The 21,589-nt window shown below is 46.2% G+C and overlaps 1 protein-coding gene across 10 annotated transcripts in view; it reads right to left on the bottom strand.

The window, feature by feature from the left end:
- The window catches only part of CAMK2D (calcium/calmodulin dependent protein kinase II delta), a 373,137-nt gene extending 352,150 nt beyond the window's left edge, over positions 1 to 20,987 (bottom strand). For 5 of the 10 annotated variants that reach the window (XM_040328586.1, XM_040328620.1, XM_040328602.1 and 2 more), the window contains exon 1: positions 20,486 to 20,980. In XM_040328586.1, coding sequence (XP_040184520.1) covers positions 20,486 to 20,547 — 62 coding nt within the window. In that variant the 5' untranslated portion in view covers positions 20,548 to 20,980. Of the gene's footprint in view, positions 1 to 20,485 lie in introns of all 10 variants that reach the window. The other 5 variants (XM_040328594.1, XM_040328611.1, XM_040328629.1 and 2 more) reach the window with 3 other exon arrangements.
- Between the last annotated feature and the right edge of the window lie 602 nt (positions 20,988 to 21,589).

The following is a 21,589-nucleotide window of genomic DNA, read 5'->3' as shown; positions in this document are numbered from 1 at the left end:
GTGGGGGGACTGAGGACTGTAATGTGGGGGGGAGCTGAGGACTGTAATGTGGGGGGAGCTGAGGACTGGAGTGTGGGGAGGCCTGAAGAAGTTAAATTGGGGTGACCAAGAACTGTCATGTGAGGGGGGCTGAGGATATTAAAGTGGAGGTGGGAATGTAATGTGGGGGGTAGGCTGAGGACTGTGATGTGAGGGACTGAGGACTGTAATGTGTGGGGGAGACTGAGGACTGTAATGTGTGGGGGGGACTGAGGACTGTAATGTGGGGTTATGATATAAATAGGGGCAGAGGACAGTATTGTTAATGGGGGAGCCCAGAGTATGACAACACTACCAGTGACAGGGTGAGTGTGAGCAGGGACTGACCGGGACACATGTCTACAGGGCCTAGTGGGGGCACTACTTTCATCTGTGGAGGAGGGGGGCTATAACTTCATCTGTGGAGGGGGGCACTAGCTTCATCTGTGGAGGGGGGCACTGCCTTCATCTGTTGGGGCCTTACCACATCTGGTGGCAGGCAGCATGGCAAGTGACAATCCGCATCTGGTGGCAGGCAGCGTGGCAAGCGACATTCCACATCTGGTGGCAGGCAGCATGGCAAGTGACATTCCGCATCTGGTGGCAGGCAGTGTGGCAAGTGACACGCTCAAAGCTCCCACTGATTCTGCATTATGGTGGGTTTAACTTTTTTATTTATTACTACAATGTAATAATAGAAATAATGCGCTGACAAATTGCCAGCGAAAAATCGCTTACCCCCTGTATGCCATCCCCAACCTCCCCCCTTGGCAAAATTTTCTTCCACGCAGCCTGTCCCCGGTGCCAAAAAGGTTGGGGACCACTGCCTTACAGCATTAACAAGCGCATTGACAAGTGCCCTGTTCAGTACTGACCCAAGTGAGGAGTCTCCCTCACAAGGAAGGTCCTGGTCCACTACATCCGACAACACAGAACCAGGGACTTGAGCCACAGCCAGGTCCCGGTCTGAGTCAGAGCATTCCCCAGGGAATGGTGGGGAGAGGGGGCACTTTTTACCCCCCTTATGCCAGCACGCACCCCCCATGGGAACCGCAGGTACCAGGAGCACCAGTTGCCACCTCTGGCATGTTTGGGGAAGAAGAATCAGACACTGACTCCATAATCAGACAGCTCTCAGGGACCTATTCAAGACCTGAATAAAGCCCACCCTCTTTGCTGTGCTGACCGGGGGTTACCCAGGGAACTCACCAACCACAGGAGGAGACTGTTCAGTGCCGCTGCCCACCCTCAGAACACAGCATGTGTGTGAGGAAAAAAAGCTGTGAGGTAAAGCTGTAAAATCATGAGGAGATCTGTGCTGCGCGCTGTAGAAGCCAGCACAAGAGGTCCAAACCACCTCCAGATAGAGCCATAGCACGACCACAACAAAATGGCCACCAATGGGATTTCACAATGATAACAGCAGACTACAAAAAAATGGCATTGGCGCCGCCAAAATGGTGGCAAAACGTTGCGACGTGTATGAGAAGGCCTAATAAGGCCTTTCTGAGTCAAACACACCCCCACAGAAATACACAGGCCCAGACACCCCACAGTCCCCTGGTGGGAACAGAAGCCCCCCCACAAGTCCACCCCGGCAGCAGCAGCAGCGCAATAGAGGGAAACATGACAGAGAGCAGGGAAAGGAGGATAGAAGGACCTCCTTACCCCAGGAATGCCCAGCCATACCGACCTGCCGAGGCGGGAAGGACTGTACTTACCCGTCCATGCGAGGACTCGCTGACGCATTCCTGACAGGCATACAACCGAGTTGGAGTAGCTGTTGGCCCCATCCACTGTAAGTGAGATTACACCACAGCCCAGTCATGTGGGGACCCTGGAGCAAAAGCTCACCGGCCACCCCAGGAGTCATGGGGTATGTCGTGGCAGACCCAGCCTCTTTAGCAATGGTGTGCTCACGCTCGCTGGCCAGACTGAGGAGACTACAAGGATCTATATATCCAGCCTGTCTCACATGACAGTTGATAGAAAATTCTCAATAAAATAAAAAAATTAAATGAAAGAAAAAGAAAAATTTCCTCAGGACGCTGGGCCCAAAGGGACCCATACGTTCTTCTCCCTTGCTAGGCAAAAAAAACTGAGGCTGCATGCTGCAGGGAGGAGGGTTATGTTCCGGAGGGAGGGCGGGGCTGTTCAACTCTAGCTATACGTCATCTCTACCCAGCAGCCAATAGGGGAGCGCGCAGCCGGAGGCGCGCACGCTCGCCCCCCGCAAGTCCCTGATCCCGGCGCGCGAGCCCGGCGTGCGCGATCCCTGCCGGGCACCTGCGATCGCTCGTTACAGAGAGCGAGAACCGGGAGCTGTGTGTGTAAACACACAGCTCCCGGTCCTGTCAGAGGAGAAATGCCTGATCTTCTGTTCATACAATGTATGAACAGCGATCAGTAATTTCCCCAGTCAGTCCCACCCCCCTTCAGTTAGAACACACCCAGGGAACATACTTAACCTCTTCCTCGCCCCCTAGTGTAAACCCCTTCCCTGCCAGTGTCATTTTTATAGTACTGATCGCTATAAAAATGCCAATGGTCCCAAAAATTTGTCAAAGGTGTCTGAAGTTTCCGCCATAATGTCGCAGTACCGAAAAGAATCACTGATCGCCGCCATTACTAGTAAAAAAAAAATATTAATAAAAATGTCATAACACTATGCCCTATTTTGTAGACGCTATAACTTTTGGGCAAACCAATCAATAAACACTTATTGCGATTTTTTTTTACGAAAAATATGTAGACGAATACGTATCGGCCTAAACTGAGGAAAAATCATTTTTTTATATATATTTATTACAGCAAAAAGTAAAAAATATGCATTTCTTTTTCAAAACTGTCACTCTATTCTTGTTTATAGCGCAAACAATAAAAACCGCAGAGGTGATCAAATACCACCAAAAGAAAGCTTGGTGGGGAAAAGGACGCCAATTTTGTTTGAGAGCCACGTTGCAATTGTCAGTTAAAGTGACGCAGTGCCGAATCGCAAAAAGGGGCCCAGTCATTGAGCAGCAATATGGTCCGGGGCTTAAGTGGTTAAAGTAACATGTATTTAATTATCTAACATGTTTCTGCCTAGTCCTCTCCTGTGAACAGGAACATAACCCACTTGTCAAGATTTAAGGAGCTGTGTCCGACCATGGACGATAAGAGAAAATAGTTTTATGTATATATTTTTATAATTGTACTTCACCAACTTAGACTATTGTGTTCTGATCCATCACATATAATTCAGATTAAAAAAAACATTGAAGGCTGTAATGTAACAAAATAGACAAAAAGCCAAGGGGTGAATACTTTTGCAAGACACTGTATCTGTTCAAGTGTTTTTGGAGCTGAAGAAAAAACAAATTATCTGTGATGTGACTTTAATTCCTCTGCATTAGCTGCCTGTGGGAGACACTGACAGGGACATTTGTTTCCCAGGGACAGACCGTTCAAAACGGGGACAAATGGCAACATTGTCAAAACGTAACTACCTTCCTTGATGCATTTCTGTTATGGTCTACAATTTTATATACTGTACCAGCACAGTCACGAAGCTAGACACATACAACCTTCTCCAACTGGTAATCAGCCTGGGGTACATGTGCATTGCTGAATGCTGACACAAGTAATCCTGGGATGTGTAGATTGAGACAAACCTGCACTGAGTCCTAATACTGGAAATTAAAGACCATTGCCTATGAGGATTGAGGCGGCAGGTCAAATAATCTTAATGCATAATTTAAGCTTGATCCAGAAAACAAATCATGGAGGTAGAGGTATATATTTTGGGCCAGATTCAGAGAGATCGGCGTATCTTTAGAGCAGCGTAGCGCATCTGATATGCGCTACGCCGATGTAACATAGAGAGGCTCGTACTGTATTCACAAAGCACTTGCTACCTTTCTTGCGCTGGCGTAACGTAAAATGGCCGGCGTAAGCCCGCCTAATTCAAAGTAGCAAGGCAGTGGGCGTGTAGTATTATAATGAAGCGTGACCCCATGTGAATGCATGGCCGAACGAACGGCGCATAAGCGCGCATGCTCAGAATCACGTCGCAAATACTCCCTAAGATACGTCGGCTCAATGCTTTCGACGTGAACGTAACTTACGCCCAGCCCCATTCACGTACAACTTACATAAACGACGTAAAATCTGACGGCAGTTCCGACGTCTATACCCTTCACGACTTAGACCAGTTTTTTGGTGGTTTAACTTTACGCCGGAAAAACGCCTTGCGTAAACGACGTAGATTACAGCGACGGGCACAAGTACGTTCATGAATCGGCGTATCTCACTCATTTACATATTCAACGTGTAAATCAACGAAAGCGCCCCTTGCGGCCAGTGTAAATATGCACCCAAGATACGACGGCGTAGGAGACTTACGTTGGTCGTATCTTGCCACAATTCAGGCGTATCTGATTTAGAGAATCAGCGCATAGATACGACGGCGCACATTTGGACTTACGACGGCGTATCAGTAGATACGTCGGCGTAAGTCTTTGTGATTCAGGCCCATAATATATAATTGGTACACTGCTTTTTTTTTTCCTTTTTACAAGGGTTTAGTGACACTTAAATATCTGCATCTGTTTCAAGTAAGATCCCTTAGGTACTGACCTAGAATGACGACAGACGGTAAAGACAATCCTGGTTTCCTGTTTTACAACTGAACATTAGACACAGCAGATAACATTGACGTATAGTTATTCGGATATACCAAACTCATCAAAGATGCCAGACAAGTACAGTAATACACGAACAAGCTATCATTTTCACCTAGAATTTCTGAGAACACTTGCCCATAGTTAGAAGTGGGTGAATCAATCCACATGGTTTATAATTTGCAGTGGAATAAGTTGGTTCTCTGCTATAGGATGATTCCACGTCTACAGTACCTCTCAGCACAGTGGACTATTATGTAGTAAGAGTGGGGTTACAGTATGTGGCTCCCTAAGTGACCCTGACTTGTTCTCTTATGGAGCCCCTTGGATGTTTTCATTAATATGTCACATGGGGAGCCCGAGTTGGCAGTGGAAATGTTGGCATTAGACAATTAAAAGACTTAGGTTAGAGCTAAGTGCCAGTAAGGGGGTTGGGGTTGGTAAACCAGGCAATTTCTTAGGGGCTCCCTAAGACTTCCCTGAGCCGTTCACCAGGGCAGGCAGTGTTGGCGTCACTGTTCATGCCAGCTGCTCTATTCTTTCTTCCCTGTTGAGAGCGGTAAACAGTTCAGTACTCTTCCATAGAGAATAAGTGCACTTTCAAATAAAGTGCACTGATCCATTTTGCCCCATCTGCTAATCATATCTATCCCCCTCCCCTTCCTACCTTCCCAGAAGCATACCATTAAATTGTGCTACTGGGGCTGTGTACATCCTGCCACTAATCCTCAGTGCACCTAGAGACGGCCCAATAGAAAACTATGCAAAGCTACTGTACAGGCATGGGCAGTTCACTGAATAATGGGGGGGGGGGGGGGGGGGGGTAAATCTTGAATTCTTCCTCTCCCCAACTCTTGCACTGGGAAAAGGTTTCCTTCCACTGACAAGAAATCTAAGGATCAGTAGTATGTTGCTCCTGCATCTTTAAATAAGAAATCCCTTACAAAAAAAAAATTAAAAAAATAGAAATGTTATTCTATCTAGGTAAAAAGATCAAACAGATACAGTATCTCACAAAAGTGAGTACACCCCTCACATTTTTGTAAATATTTTATTAGGGTTGTCCCGATACCACTTTTTTAGGACCGAGTACAAGTACCGATACTTTTTTTCAAGTAGTCGCCGATACCGAATACCGATACTTTTTTTAAATGTGTCCCCAAATGCAGCCATGTCCCCCCCATATGCAGCCATGTCCCCCACATATGCAGCCATGTCCCTCTAGCCATGTCCCTCACATATGCAGCCATGTCCCTCACATATGCAGCAATGTCCCTCACATATGCAGCAATGTCCCTCTAGCCATGTCCCTCACATATGCAGCAATGTCCCTCTAGCCATGTCCCTCGATGCGGCGGCACGATGCGGCAGGAGCGGCGGGGGGGGGGGGGGAAAGGGGGGGGAAGTATTCTATTTAGGTATCGGGGGTATTTGCACGAGTACGAGTACTCCCGGAAATACTCGGTATCGGTCCCGATACTGGTATCGGTATCTGGACAACCCTATATTTTATTATATCTTTTCATGTGACAACACTGAAGAAATTACACTTTGCTGCAATGTAAAGTAGTGAGTGTACATTTTTTATAACAGTGTAAATTTGCTGTACCCTCAAAATAACTCAACACCATTAATGTCTAAACCGCTGGCAACAAAAGTGAGTACACCCCTAAGTAAAAATGTCCAAATTGGGCCCAAAGTGTCAATATTTTGTGTGGCCACCATTATTTTCCAGCACTGCCTTAACCCTCTTGGGCATGGAGTTCACCAGAGCTTCACAGGTTGCCACTGGATTCCTCTTCCACTCCTCCATGATGACATCACGGAGCTGGTGGATGTTAGAGACCTTGCGCTCCTCCACCTTCCATTTGAGAATGCCCCACAGATGCTCAATAGCATGGGTGCTCAACCTGTGGCTCTCCAGCTGTTGCGGAACTACAATTCCCATGAGGCATTGCAAGCCGCTGACAGGTACAAGCATGTCTCCCAAAGGCTAAGGCATTATGGGAATTGTAGTTTTGCAACAGCTGGAGAGCCACAGGTTGAGCACCCATGCTCAATAGGATTGATGTCTGGAGACATGCTTGGCCGGTCCATCACCTTTACCCTCAGCTTCTTTAGCAAGCCAGTAGTCGTCTTGGACGTGTGTTTGGGTCGTTATCTTGTTGGAATACTGCCCTGCAGCCCAGTCTCCGAAGGGAGGGGACCATGCTCTGCTTCAGTATGTCACAGTACATGTTGGCATTCATGGTTCCCTCAATGAACTGTAGCTCCCCAGCACTCATGCAACCCCAGACCATGGCAATCCCACCACCATGCTTGACTGTAGGCAAGACACACTTGTCTTTGTACTCCTCACCAGGTTGTTGCAACACATGCTTAACACCATCTGAACCAAATAAGTTTATCTTGGTCTCATCAGACCACAGGACATGTTCCAGTAATCCATGTCCTTAGTCTGCTTGTCTTCAGCAAACTATTTGCAGGATTTCTTGTGCATCATCTTTAGAAGAGACTTTCTTCTGGGATGACAGCCATGCAGACCAATTTGATGCAGTGTGTGATATATGGTCTGAGCACTGACAGGCAGACCCCCCACCCCTTCAACCTCTGCAGCAATGCTGACACCACTCATACATCTATTTCCCAAAGACAACCTCTGAACATGATGCTGAATACGCGCTCTCAACCTCTTTGGTCGACCATGGCGAGGCCTGTTCTGAGTGGAACCTGTCCTGTTAAACCGCTGTATGGTCTTGGCCACCGTGAGGCAGCTCAGTTTCAGGGTCTTGGCAATCATAGCCTATGCCATCTTTATGTAGAGCAACAATTCTTTTTTTTAGATCCTCAGAGAGTTCTTTGCCATGAGGTGCCATGTTGAACTTCCAGTGGCCAGTATGAGAGACTAAATTTAACACACCTGAGACCTTGTAACACCAACGAGTCACATGACACCGGGGAGGTAAAATGGCTAATTGGGCCCAATTTGGACATTTTCTCTTAGGGGTGTACTCACTTTTGTTGCCAGCGGTTTAGACATTAATGGTGTTGAGTTATTTTGAGGGGACAGCAAATTTACACTGTTATACAAAATGTACACTCACTACTGTACTTTACATTGTAGCAAAGTGTAATTTCTTCAGTGTTGTCACATGAAAAGATATAATAAAATCTTTACAAAAATGTGAGGGGTGTATTCACTTTTGTGAGATACTGTATCTGACTTACATACATGGCTCAACCACTAAAACATCCTTTTTGAGAAGGACCGTTCCATTAAGATGCACACCTGTATCCCTTGAAGAGCGTGTTTATGCATATTGAATAGAAAGATAGGGTATCACTAGCACTGACTCAAGGGAAAACTACAGCTATTGGGAAAAGACCATCAATTCTTCCATATCGATCAGCCTGTCACTAGTTGGATGAGAAGGCGATAATCTACTGTCTATGGGGACCTCTAGTCTAGCTCTTTAGGATCTATTTTTAGGCACATTTATTTGTGTACCTTCTGTTGCTTGCATTGCACTGAATTCAGCTCCTGACCTATATATGCACATCATCTGCAAGCACTATCATCCAGAAGAGAGCAGGCGGAGGAAAGGGCTTGCAGTTCCAGACCTCTCAATTACAGCCTAACACAATCAGGTTACAATTTCAGTCTTGAAATAATACAATGTTTATTAAATTAGCCTTGTTTTGGTCTGCTAGACTCTTCAAACCAGCTGCCTGTGCCTTGATCTCACTGGCTGTCACACCAGCAGGATTTGCGAGAGTTGGGGACATAGAGGTGGATGTCATTTACATCTTTTCCGTCAATCATGTGTCTCACTTCATTACCTTGGAATTTCCTTAAAGGGCTCATTTACACCGTATACAGTTGAATGAGTTTTTAAACGCACAACAAATGCCTTTGGAAGAAAAATGTATGTCCTTCAATGAGCCCAGTTTACACCACTGCAGTGCTGTCATGTGCGTTTAAATAAAGCTTAATTTGTTCCCACTGAAATGCAACACAACATACTGCAAACGTATGTAAATGCTGTTCTGAATAGAAAAGAAAATGCACTACAAATGTGACAAAAATGTGACAAAAATGCACAGCAAATGCATTACAAACAATGTAAGTGAGCACATTCCCAATGCATGGCAACCAGAAAAAAAAATGGATGCAAATCATACCAGCATGCTGCATTGCATTTGCCCAGCGCTGAAAAAAACTGTACAACATGTACTACTTTTTTCAGTGCAACACATTCAAATGCAAGCAAATGTGCACAAATGCACATAAATGCAATGCACTGGAAGGCACATCAAGGAAAACAAGGCCAAAAAACAAAAAACAAACAGAGGTTTATTTACTAAAACTGGAGAGTGCAAAATCTGGTGCTGCTGTGCATAAAAAAACAATCAGCTTCCAGGGGTGATTTCTACAAAACCTAATTGAAAAGTCTAAAGTTAGAAACTGAGTTAGATTTTGCACTCTCCAATTTTAGTAAATCAACCCCAATGCATGTAAAACCCATGCAAACGCATTACAAAAAACGCATTGCCACATGCATGCATTACGGTGTGAATGAGTCCTTATTGCACATGTGGAATCGCACAGTGAATGCCACGACTGACATGTAAAGAAGCCCTAAGCACTCTTTCACCATGGCAGCCGAGGGGGGGTTTGGGGATGGATGATGGGGGAGATTAAGGTCCCTTTCACACTGAGGCAGGACGTGCGGTGGCGGTATAGCGCCGCTAAAAATTCGGCCGCTAGTGGTGTGGTATTAACCGCCGCTAATGGCCGAAAAAGGGTTAAAACTGCCCGTAATGTGCCTCTGCAGAGGCGGTATTACCGTGGTTTCCCATTGTTTTCAATGGGAAGGAGCGGTGAAGGAGCGGTAAACACACCTGCTTCTTTCACCGCTCCAAAGATGCTGTTTGCAGGAGATTATTTTTCTCCCGCCAGCGCATCGCCTCAGTGTGAAAGCCCTCAAGCTTTCACATTGAGAATGCAGTGCAGGAGTTTTTCAGGCGGTATTTAGGCGCTATTTTTAGCGCTAAACCGCCTAAAAACTCCTCAGTGTGAAAGGGGCCTAAGTGGCCAACAAATACAGATGGTTGAGTGTTACCACCCCTGACCACCCATCTTAAATCAAAGAGGATGTAAAAATGCCGCAACTGCAATGCTTTACATCCTGACCGTGTCCCTTGTTGAGTTAACCACAAGATAAATGATTGGCTTGCGGTATGGTATGTTCATTCCTTTAACTTGCACACTGTACCCAAATGAAATTTTTGTCCTTTTTTTCCCACAAATGGAGCTTTCTTTTGGTGGTATTTAATCACTGTTGGGTTTTTTATTTTTTGCACTATAAAAGAAAAAAGACTGAAAATTCTGTAAAAAAAATAATTTTTCTTTGTTTCTGTTATAAAGATTAGCAAATTTGTAATTTTTCTTCATTCATTTTGGCCAAAATTTATACTGCTACATATCTTTGGTAAAAAATAACCCAAATCGGTGTATATTATTTGGTCTTTGTGAAAGTTATAGCGTCCACAAGCTATGGTACCAATATCTGAAAATTGTATTGCAGAGTATTGTGCGGGGGTATTGCAGAGTACTGCGCAGGGGGTATTGCAGAGTACTGCGCAGGGGGGTATTGCAGAGTATTGAGCAGGGGTATTGCAGAGTATTGCGCAGGGGGTATTGCAGAGTATTGCGCAGGGGGTATTGCAGAGTATTGTGCGGGGGTATTGCAGAGTATTGTGCAGGGGGTATTGCAGAGTATTGCGCAGGGGGTATTGCAGAGTATCGCGCAGGGGGTATTGCAGAGTATTGCGCAGGGGGTATTGCAGAGTATTGTGCAGGGGGTATTGCAGAGTACTGCGCAGGGGGTATTGCAGAGTACTGCGCAGGGGGTATTGCAGAGTATTGCGCAGGGGGTATTGCAGAGTATTGTGCGGGGATATTGCAGAGTATTGTGCGGGGTATTGCAGAGTATTGCGCAGGGGATATTGCAGAGTATTGCGCAGGGGGTATTGCAGAGTACTGCGCAGGGGCTATTGCAGAGAATTGCGCAGGGGGTATTGCAGAGTATTGCGCAGGGGGTATTGCAGAGTATTGCGCGGGGGTATTGCAGAGTATTGTGCAGGGTTATTGCAGAGTATTGCGCAGGGAGTATTGCAGAGTATTGCACAGGGGGTGTTGCAGAGTACTGGGCAGGGGGTATTGCAGAGTATTGCACAGAGTATTGCAGGGATGGCTGAGCAGGGATGGCTGGATCTGTGACTGCAATAGTCACAGATCCAGCCCACAGCGCTGCTGACACCTGCTCTCTCCTCTCACACTGTACCGATCGGTACAGAGAGAGAAGGGAGGAACCGGCGTCATCAAATGATGCCGGTTTGTTTACATGTGATCGCTTCGTCATTGGACGGAGCGATCACGTAGTAAACGGCCGCTATCAGCAGCAATTTACCGCGATCCGTGATGCGCCGGGTCCTCGGGACCCGGCAGTCACGGACACTCCCGTGTGCGTGCCCCAGGGGAGTCCCCAGGCGATTCTGGAAGGACGTCCATGGACGTCCTCCAAGTGTTAAGGAACCGCCTTGTAGCCGTAATTCGGCTATGGGGCGGTGATTAAGTGGTTAAAAAAAAAAAGTCATTCAGGAGGTGGCAGGACTGTCTCCTGTTCTTAAAGCAGAACTTTACACTCTCAGTCAACAATGACAATTTTTAACCCCTACGCTGCTAGCATTAGTAGGTTAGATAGGAAAGACTATCATATTTAGTTTACATTTCAGTTACTTCCTGGTTTCCAGGCCTAGGCAAACAATAGCATACAACCCAGGTGTCTTCTGGAGGGGAGGAGTGGTGTTCTCAGTTGAGAACAACCTCCTGCTTGCATGCCTGAGCTAAGGGCAGATAGATTCTGGGAAGTAAACGCTACATGAAGCATCTGCCATTATTCAAGATGGCCACAGCCAGAATTGGTAGGGGGCATTTTCTCAGCAAAATAAAGCATGGAGACATGGATGGATGGGGGAGTTTGCTTTGAATATTAAAAATAAATTAAATAGTGTTTTGATTTGTGGTGATCGGATACAGGTTAGTTCCACTTTAAGGAAGCTCCTGCTTTGCCACCTTCTGAAAAGCAATCTACCATAAATCGATTTGCAGAGACTGTTTCAGTGTGAACTTTGCGCTTTCTCTGAATGTGTCTTCAGCCTTCTATTCTAGTGTGTTGCAATCAGAGGGTAGCAGGAAAAGCCTTACTGAAACCTATGCATAGCATGTCATCACTTTACTTTGGTATTTATATACTTTATTAAATCCCATCTACCGGAATCTCTTATTATAAATCCCACCTACAGGCATCCCTTATAATAAATCCCAATCTACAGGCATCCCTTATAATAAATCCCATCTACAGGCATCCCTTATAATAAATCCCATCAACAGGCATCCCGTATAATAAATCCCATCTATTATTATTATTATTATTATTATACAGGATTTATATAGCGCCAACAGTTTGCGCAGCGATTACATCAGGGAAGACAGTACAGTCACAATACAAATCAATACAGAAGGGATAAGAGGGCCCTGCTCGTTAGAGCTTACAATCTAGAAGGGAGGGTCAAGTGGAACAAAGGGTAGTTAGCTGTGGGGGGGTGATCAGATGGACTCAAATGAAAATACAGTTGTTAGGTGTGGGAAGGTTAGGCTTCTCTGAAGAGGAGGGTTTTCAGGGATCCTCTAAAAGCTAACAGAGAAGGAGATAGACGGATAGATTGGGGTAAGGAGTTCCATAGGATTGGAGAGGCTCTGGAAAAGTCCTGGAGACGAGCATGGGAGCAGGTGATGAGAGAGCTAGAGAGTAGGAGGTCTTGAGAAGAATGAAGAGAAAGATTAGGTTGGTATTTAGAAACTAGGCCATTGATGTAGCTGGGGGCAGAGTTGTGGATGGCTTTGTAGGTAATTGTTAGTATTTTGAATTTAATTTGTTGGTTGAGCGGATCCCATTTACCAGTATCCCTTATAATAAATCCTATCTTCAGGCACCCCTTATAATAAATCCCATCTACAGGCATCCCTTATATCACATCCCATCTACAGGCATTCCTTATATCACATCCCATCTACAGGCATTCCTTATACCACATCCCATCTACAGGTATCCCATATAATAAATCCCATCTACAGGCATCCCTTATACTACATCCCATCTACAGGCATCCCTTATAATAAATCCCATCTACAGGTATCCCTTATACTACATCCCATCTACAGGCACCCCTTATAATAAATCCCATCTACAGGCATCCCTTATATCACATCCCATCTACAGGCATCCCTTATATCACATCCCATCTACAGGCATTCCTTATACCACATCCCATCTACAGGCATCCCTTATACCACATCCCATCTACAGGCATCCCTTATACTACATCCCATCTACAGGCATCCCTTATACTACATCCCATCTACACGCATCCCTTATAATAAATCCCATCTACAGGTATCCCTTATACTACATCCCATCTACAGGCATCCCTTATACCACATCCCATCTACAGGCATCCCTTATACTACATCCCATCTACAGGTATTCCTTATAATAAATCCCATCTACAGGTATCCCTTATACTACATCCCATCTACAGGCATCCCTTATACTACATCCCATCTACAGGCATTCCTTTTAATAAATCCCATCTACAGGTATCCCATATAATAAATCCCATCTACAGGCATCCCTTATAATAAATCACATCTACAGGCATCCCTTATACTACATCCCATCTACAGGCATCCCTTATACTACATCCCATCTACAGGCATTCCTTATATTAAATCCCATCTACAGGCATTCCTTATACCACATCCCATCTACAGGCATCCCTTATACTACATCCCATCTACAGGCATCCCTTATACTACATCCCATCTACAGGCATCCCTTATAATAAATCCCATCTACAGGCATCCCTTATACCACATCCCATCTACAGGCATCCCTTATAATAAATCCCATCTACAGGCATCCCTTATACCACATCCCATCTACAGGCATCCCTTATACTACATCCCATCTACAGGCATCCCTTATAATAAATCCCATCTACAGGCATCCCTTATACCACATCCCATCTACAGGCATCCCTTATAATAAATCCCATCTACAGGCATCCCTTATACCACATCCCATCTACAGGCATCCCTTATACTACATCCCATCTACAGGCATCCCTGGCAGACGTCTACGCTGATATGCTTATCACAGGAGAATCATGGGGTGGGGATTTTTTTTTTTATAAAAGCCTAAAATAAGATTAAAATGGGTGTTCACGGCTGATAACCGAACATTCGATAATTCTATTTAACAAAGGAAACGCTGCCTTTGGCGATATCCCCTTGTAATAGGGGTGTGGTATAATAACAATCTTACTGCCAAAATCAGTGTGGACTAAATACTAACTAGGGGAGGGGGATCAATGTAGCAAATCTTATGATCAGGACACGGGGTGGAAGAATGACAATCTCCATGAACAGAACATGGACTGTAGATTGCCCCCAGGAATGCAATTACCATTCCTATGCCAATACAGTTTAATAACAACCCGGACTATTAACCAATACAACCTAGCTGCCTTGGGAAATGCTAAAATCTGGGAAGGTATTTCTTACAGTCCTGTAAAGGTAAGAGGATAAGAAGGTGCTTGTGATTACAGCATGAATGCCATCGTCTCCTATGACAGCGGGGAACTTCCTCATAATTACAGGGACTATATTGCTGGAGGTATGAGGAATATCAATGCCTGGAGGAGAAAAGAATTCCACTCAGCCTTACATTCCTTTCCACTGAATCAGCAGCTCCGAAATGATTTATTTCATATGTAGAGATAAAGCGATATGTAGAGATAAAGCGAGGCAAGGCTCCAATGCAATGTCTACGTTCCCTACATTGTGATCAAGAAGTGACCTGTTCACATTCCAGCCTTTGTCGTGGATTGTGAGAATAAGAGCTACGTGCCGTGACATTTATTTGTGTCTCTGCTGCTCACATTGTAAGAGGACCTTGAGGCCAGGGATTCCCTTCGCAGGAAGCGTTCACTTATGTGCTTTCAGCCTAAACCCATAAAATGACTTTGCATTCATCTGGTAGCTATTCCTATTACAGACACACTCTGCGTATGCTGATAACATTGGGCATATCAGGACCTATTTCCTGGACTTGTGTGATACGTGCAACAATATATAGGAAGATACTGCAAACAATATACAGAAAGACCTTGCTGCAAAATCGTTTTAGAGAAGCCTTTTCCAACACAGAGGGAGCCAGGAGATCATTTTTAGTTCTCGTTGGAACCCCTCCCCCCTAACTGGCAACATATTATATCTACAGCTCATGGTACATGACATGACAGGAGATACATTATTAAAGAATAAACAAAGTAGCTTATTTGAGCACAATCATTTTTACCCTCCCTAATCTATAAAGGCAAAATTATTTTAGTAATAGCCATAAAATGAATCCTGTAATAATGTTGGTCAGAAAAGAAATGCAGGCGGTAAATATCTGAGTGCCCCTATGCATTGATAGTCAATGGAGATATGCCACCTTACATTGGTAGTCAGTGGAAAAGGGTGTCCTTGGACATGTGGTCAGTGGAAGAAAGGCTTCCATTTCTTGCTGGTCAGCGGGGGAAGAGCCCCCATACCCTAACATTGCTGGTCAGTGAAGGGTCCCCCTTACATAGCTGGTCTTTGGGAGAAGGGCCCCCCTTACATTGCTGGTCAGTTAGGAGTCCCCCTTACATAGCTGGTCAGTGAAGGGTCCCCCTTACATAGCGGTCTATGGGAGAAGCCCCCCCCCCCCTCACATAGCTGGTCTGTGGGAGAAGGGCCCCCCTTACATTGCTGGCCAGCGAAGAGTGGTCAGTGAATAGCCCTCCTGACATAACTGATATCTGGTGTATGGGAGAAGGGTCCTCCTTACATTGCTGGTCAGAGACGAGTAGCCCTTACATATCTGGTGTATGGGAGAAGGGTCCTCCTTACATTGTCAGTGAAAAGACAGGCCCTCCTTACATAGCTTGTCTGTGGGAGAAGGGCCTCCCTTACATTGCTGGTCAGTGGCGAGTAGCCCTTACATATCTAGTGTATGGGAGAAGGGTCCTCCTTACATTTCTGGTCAGTGGCGAGTAGCCCTTACATATCTGGTGTATGGGAGAAGGGTCCTCCTTACATTTCTGGTCAGTGGCGAGTAGCCCTTACATATCTGGTGTATGGGAGAAGGGTCCTCCCTTACATTGCTGGTCAGTGGCGAGTAGCCCTTACATATCTGGTGTATGGGAGAAGGGTCCTCCTTACATTGCTGGTCAGTGATGAGTAGCCCTTACATATCTGGTGTATGGGAGAAGGGTCCTCCTTACATTGCTGGTCAGTGACGAGTAGCCCTTACATATCTGGTGTATGGGAGAAGGGTCCTCCTTACATTGCTGGTCAGTGACGAGTAGCCCTTACATATCTGGTGTATGGGAGAAGGGTCCTCCTTACATTGCTGGTCAGTGACGAGTAGCCCTTACATATCTGGTGTATGGGAGAAGGGCCCCCCTTACATTGCTGGTCAGTGACGAGTAGCCCTTACATATCTGGTGTATGGGAGAAGGGCCCCCCTTACATTGCTGGTCAGTGACGAGTAGCCCTTACATATCTGGTGTATGGGAGAAGGGTCCTCCTTACATTGCTGGTCAGTGACGAGTAGCCCTTACATATCTGGTGTATGGGAGAAGGGTTCTCCTTACATTGCTGGTCAGTGACGAGTAGCCCTTACATATCTGGTGTATGGGAGAAGGGTCCTCCTTATATTGCTGGTCAGTGGCGAGTAGCCCTTACATATCTGGTGTATGGGAGAAGGGCCCCCCTTACATTGCTGGTCAGTGACGAGTAGCCCTTACATATCTGGTGTATGGGAGAAGGGTCCTCCTTATATTGCTGGTCAGTGGCGAGTAGCCCTAACATATCTGGTGTATGGGAGAAGGGTCCTCCTTATATTGCTGGTCAGTGGCGAGTAGCCCTAACATATCTGGTGTATGGGAGAAGGGTCCTCCTTACATTGCTGGTCAGTGACGAGTAGCCCTTACATATCTGGTGTATGGGAGAAGGGTCCTCCTTACAATGCTGGTCAGTGACGAGTAGCCCTTACATATCTGGTGTATGGGAGAAGGGTCCTCCTTAGATTGCTGGTCAGTGACGAGTAGCCCTTACATATCTGGTGTATGGGAGAAGGGTCCTCCTTACATTGCTGGTCAGTGACGAGTAGCCCTTACATATCTGGTGTATGGGAGAAGGGCCCCCCTTACATTGCTGGTCAGTGACGAGTAGCCCTTACATATCTGGTGTATGGGAGAAGGGCCCCCCTTACATTGCTGGTCAGTGACGAGTAGCCCTTACATATCTGGTGTATGGGAGAAGGGCCCCCCTTACATTGCTGGTCAGTGATGAGTAGCCCTTACATATCTGGTGTATGGGAGAAGGGCCCCCCTTACATTGCTGGTCAGTGACGAGTAGCCCTTACATATCTGGTGTATGAGAGAAGGGTTCTCCTTACATTGCTGGTCATTGACGAGTAGCCCTTACATATCTGGTGTATGGGAGAAGGGTCCTCCTTACATTGCTGGTCAGTGACAAGTAGCCCTTACATATCTGGTGTATGGGCATAGGCGTGCACAAGGGGTGTGCCAGGTGTGCCTGGGCACACCCTAATCCTGGGGTTGGCAACCAGTCAATCGTGATCTACCTGCTGATCGTGGGCAGGTGACAGGTAAACCGCGATTCTTCCTTGCCGACCCCCAGAATCTGGTCAAGAAGGGAAGCAGGGCTGGGATATAGTGGAACCTATCTGTAATTTCCTCCTGCAACAGTTGAAAGTAGGCTTCTCCTCCTTTCCCTCTCCCCGACATTCAGCTGCTACAGGAGCAAAATACAGGGGGATCAGTACCAATAAATGCCACCGCTGCCACCCCTTCTGTCCCCGTTCATCTTCTTTCTGCTGCCCGGATCCCCCTTGCTCCACCCCAATGTTTGAGGTGCACACCCTAATGCAATAGGCTGTGCACGCCTATGTGTATGGGAGAAGGGTCCTCCTTACATTGCTGGTCAGTGACGAGTAGCCCTTACATATCTGGTGTATGGGAGAAGGGTCCTCCTTACATTGCTGGTAAGTGACGAGTAGTCCTTACATATCTGGTGTATGGGAGAAGGGTCCTCCTTACATTGCTGGTCAGTGACGAGTAGCCCTTACATATCTGGTGTATGGGAGAAGGGTCCTCCTTACATTGCTGGTCAGTGAAAAGACAGGCCCACCTAAAATAGCTGGTCAATAGGAAAAGGGGTTCCCTTAGATTTCTGGTCAGTGGGAGAAGGCTACCATACATTACTTCTCGTGAAGAAACAGGCCCCCCTTGCATACCTGAACTGCAGGAAAAGGGCCCCCTTTCATAGCTGGTCAGTGGAAGAGGAGCTCCCTTTACAATGCTGTTGCGAGGGTGAAAGGCTCCCTATCGCTCATCAGTGAAAGAAGGGCTGGTGAGTGGGAGAAGAACCCTCTTACATTGCTTGTCAAACTGAGGTCGTCTTTGGAAATAATTCTCTGCTATATTGGTCATCAGTTGGAAGAATGCACCTTACATTGGTGGTCAGTAGGAGGTCTGTCCTAATGAGTGATATTGGTGCTGTTATGCAGGCAATGCAAGGCAGCAAATCAATGTGGCACTGCCTCTGCGCAATGAGCTCCTAGCAACTTCTGGAGGAACCCTAAGACTCCATGGAACCCTGGCTGTGGTATAAGGAGGTGGAATATGTGGTGGTGTGGTAAAACTGAGGAGAGCCTGGGACTGCTTAGATCAGCCTCTCAACTAGTGTTCCTCCAGAGGTTGCTAGGGGTTTTTACAGCAATAAGCAATTTCTGCCCCTCTATAAAAAGCTATCTGTGGGGGGGATGAGTTCTTCTCATGACCACCAATGTAAAGAGCCTTCTTGCCACTAACCACCTTTTCTCACCACATTTCCCAAAGACCAACCAGTGTAAGGATCATTCTTCTTAGTGACCACCAATACAAGAATCATACTTCCCACTGGCCACCAATGTAATAATCATATTTCCCACTGGCCACCAATGGAAGGGTCATTCTTCCCAATGGCCACCAATGGAAGGGTCATTCTTCCCACTGGCCACCAATGGAAGGGTCATTCTTCCCACCGGCCACCAATGGAAGGGTCATTCTTTGCACTGGCCACCAATGGAAGGGTCATTCTTCCCACTGGCCACCAATGGAAGGGTCATTCTTCGCACTGACCACCAATGGAAGGGTTATTCTTCCCACTGGCCACCAATGGAAGGGTCATTCTTCCCACTGGCCACCAATGGAAGGGTCATTCTTTGCACTGGCCACCAATGGAATGATCATTCTTCCTACTTACAACCAACGCAAGGATCTATCTTGCTAATGACAGCCAGTGTAAGGATTATTCTTCCCACTGGCCACCAATGTAAGGGTCGCTTTTTCTACTGACCGCCAGTGTAAGGATCACTCTTCCCAGTGACCACCAACATAACAGGGCCATTCTCTCACTGAGTCTCCCAATGATGGTCAATGTAAGGATCATTCTTATAACTGGCTACCAACATAAGTATCATTCTTTCTACTGACCACAAATGTAAGGATCATTCTTCCTATTGGCCAACAATCCAAGGATCGTTCTTTCCACTGGCCACCAACGTAAGGATCATTCTTCCCACTTACCACCAAGACAAGGATCTATCTTGCTACTGATAGCCAGTGTAAGGATCATTCTTTCCACTGGCAACCAATGTAACGATCATTCTTCCTACTGAAAACCAGTGCAAGGATCATTCTTCCCAGTGACCACCAACGTAACGGGACCCTTCTCTCACTGACTCTCCCAATCGCCACCAATGTAAGGACCATTCTTTCCCATGACCATCATGCTAATGCACAGTGAGCTATAATTATACCAATTACTACGTAGGGTTCCCTATGACCCGAAAGTTATTTCAAGGGTCCCTCCATGTTAAAAAGATTGAGAAAGGGTGACTTACATGTATGCAATACACATAGCCCACCGGGTGGAACGGTGGAAGCTCAGATATAGCAGGTCATTTATTATGTATAGATATCGTTATGAATACAGAGGGGTGTGTCGTACCAATGAGAAGTCAAGAGTTGTAGTATATATAGTATATATATATTACTATTGGTGCATAAAGTGGGGTCCATATTTCATATAACATTATATATTACTATTGGTGTATATAGTGGGGTCCATATTTCATATAACATTATATATTACTATTGGTGTATATAGTGGGGTCCATATTTCATATAACATTATATATTACTATTGGTGTATATAGTGGGGTCCATATTTCATATAACATTATATATTACTATTAGTGCATATGGTGGGATCCATCCATGACCTACATACTGTATGGTGTATTATTAGTGCCTAGTGAATACATTGTATATATATATTACTATTAGTGCATATGGTGGGATCCATGACCTACATACTGTATTGCGTATTATTAGTGCATAGTCTATACATTGTATATATATATATATTACTATTAGTGCATATGGTGGGATCCATCCATGACCTACATACTGTATTGTGTATTATTAGTGCCTAGTGTATACATTGTATATAGTGGGGTGTGTAAGTTTGCAGTCTCCTCTCTATAGACAGACATTATAAGAAGTGTAGGAATGTGTCTTACTTGCCGAGCTCCTCAAAGAGCTGGTACTCGTCGGTGAACCTGGTGCAGGTGGTAGAAGCCATGCCTCCTCCTCCTCCTCCTGCCCCGGGTTTCCTCCTGGGGTGGTGCAGGGTCGGAGTACCGGGGGCCGCACAGCAGCGAACTGTCAGGCAGGAGAAGCGGCGGCGGAAGCCCTGGCTGTGGGCTCTGAGGACAGCGGGGATCCTAGTGCTGGGAGTAGTGGAGAGGATACCTCGCCTGCCCTCTTCCTCCTTCTTCTTCTTCCTCCCCTCTCCTCCTCCTCCTCCTCTCCACCTCGCCGTACGTAGCACGGTCACTGGCCGCCCTCTCCGATCCTTAGGATCATAGATTGTCTTCCTCTTTCACTTGTACATCAGTGGTGCCTGAGCTGGGACTCCACAACAACAGGTCTCCTCCCTCTTAGCGGAGCTCTCCTCTCTCTCAGAGCGCACAGCGCAGGAGATAAGCTGCCTGTACCTTGGACCTAATGACAGCTCGGGGTTATGTTCTGTGCGCTCGCTCCCTCCGCTCAGCACACCCCCTCTAGCGGCTGATCTCCGGTATAGCAGCCCACATAGGAGAAGGATGGGGAGCACAACTGTCAGGACGAAGAGTGCACAGCACCTGTGTGTCACCCAGCACAGGATGTTCTACTTCACCAGATGTGTGATCCAATGGCGGCTGGTGCTCAATCAGCAAACAAACTAAAAACCACTGAAAAAAAACACATGAATTGCAGCCACCGTGCCCATCAAATGCTGCTACTGTGCACATCAAATGCAGCCACCGTGCCCATCAAATGCTGCTACTGTGCACATCAAATGCAGCCACCATGCCCATCAAATGCTGCTACTGTGCACATCAAATGCAGCCACTGTGCCCATCAAATGCAGCCACTGTGCCCATCAAATTTAGCCACTATGCCCATCAAACACAGCCACTGTGCCCATCAAATGCTGCCACTGTGCCCATCAAATTCAGCCACTGTGCCCATCAAATGCCACAGTGCCATCAAATGCTGCCACTGTGCCATCAAATGCAGCCACTGTGCCCATCAAAAGCTGCCACTGTGCCCATCAAAAGCTGCCACTGTGCCATCAAACA

The sequence above is a fragment of the Rana temporaria genome, chromosome 1, assembly GCF_905171775.1.
Source record: "Rana temporaria chromosome 1, aRanTem1.1, whole genome shotgun sequence".
In the NCBI taxonomy this organism is placed as follows: Eukaryota; Metazoa; Chordata; class Amphibia; order Anura; family Ranidae; genus Rana; species Rana temporaria.
This window is presented reverse-complemented; position numbering and strand designations above follow the sequence as displayed.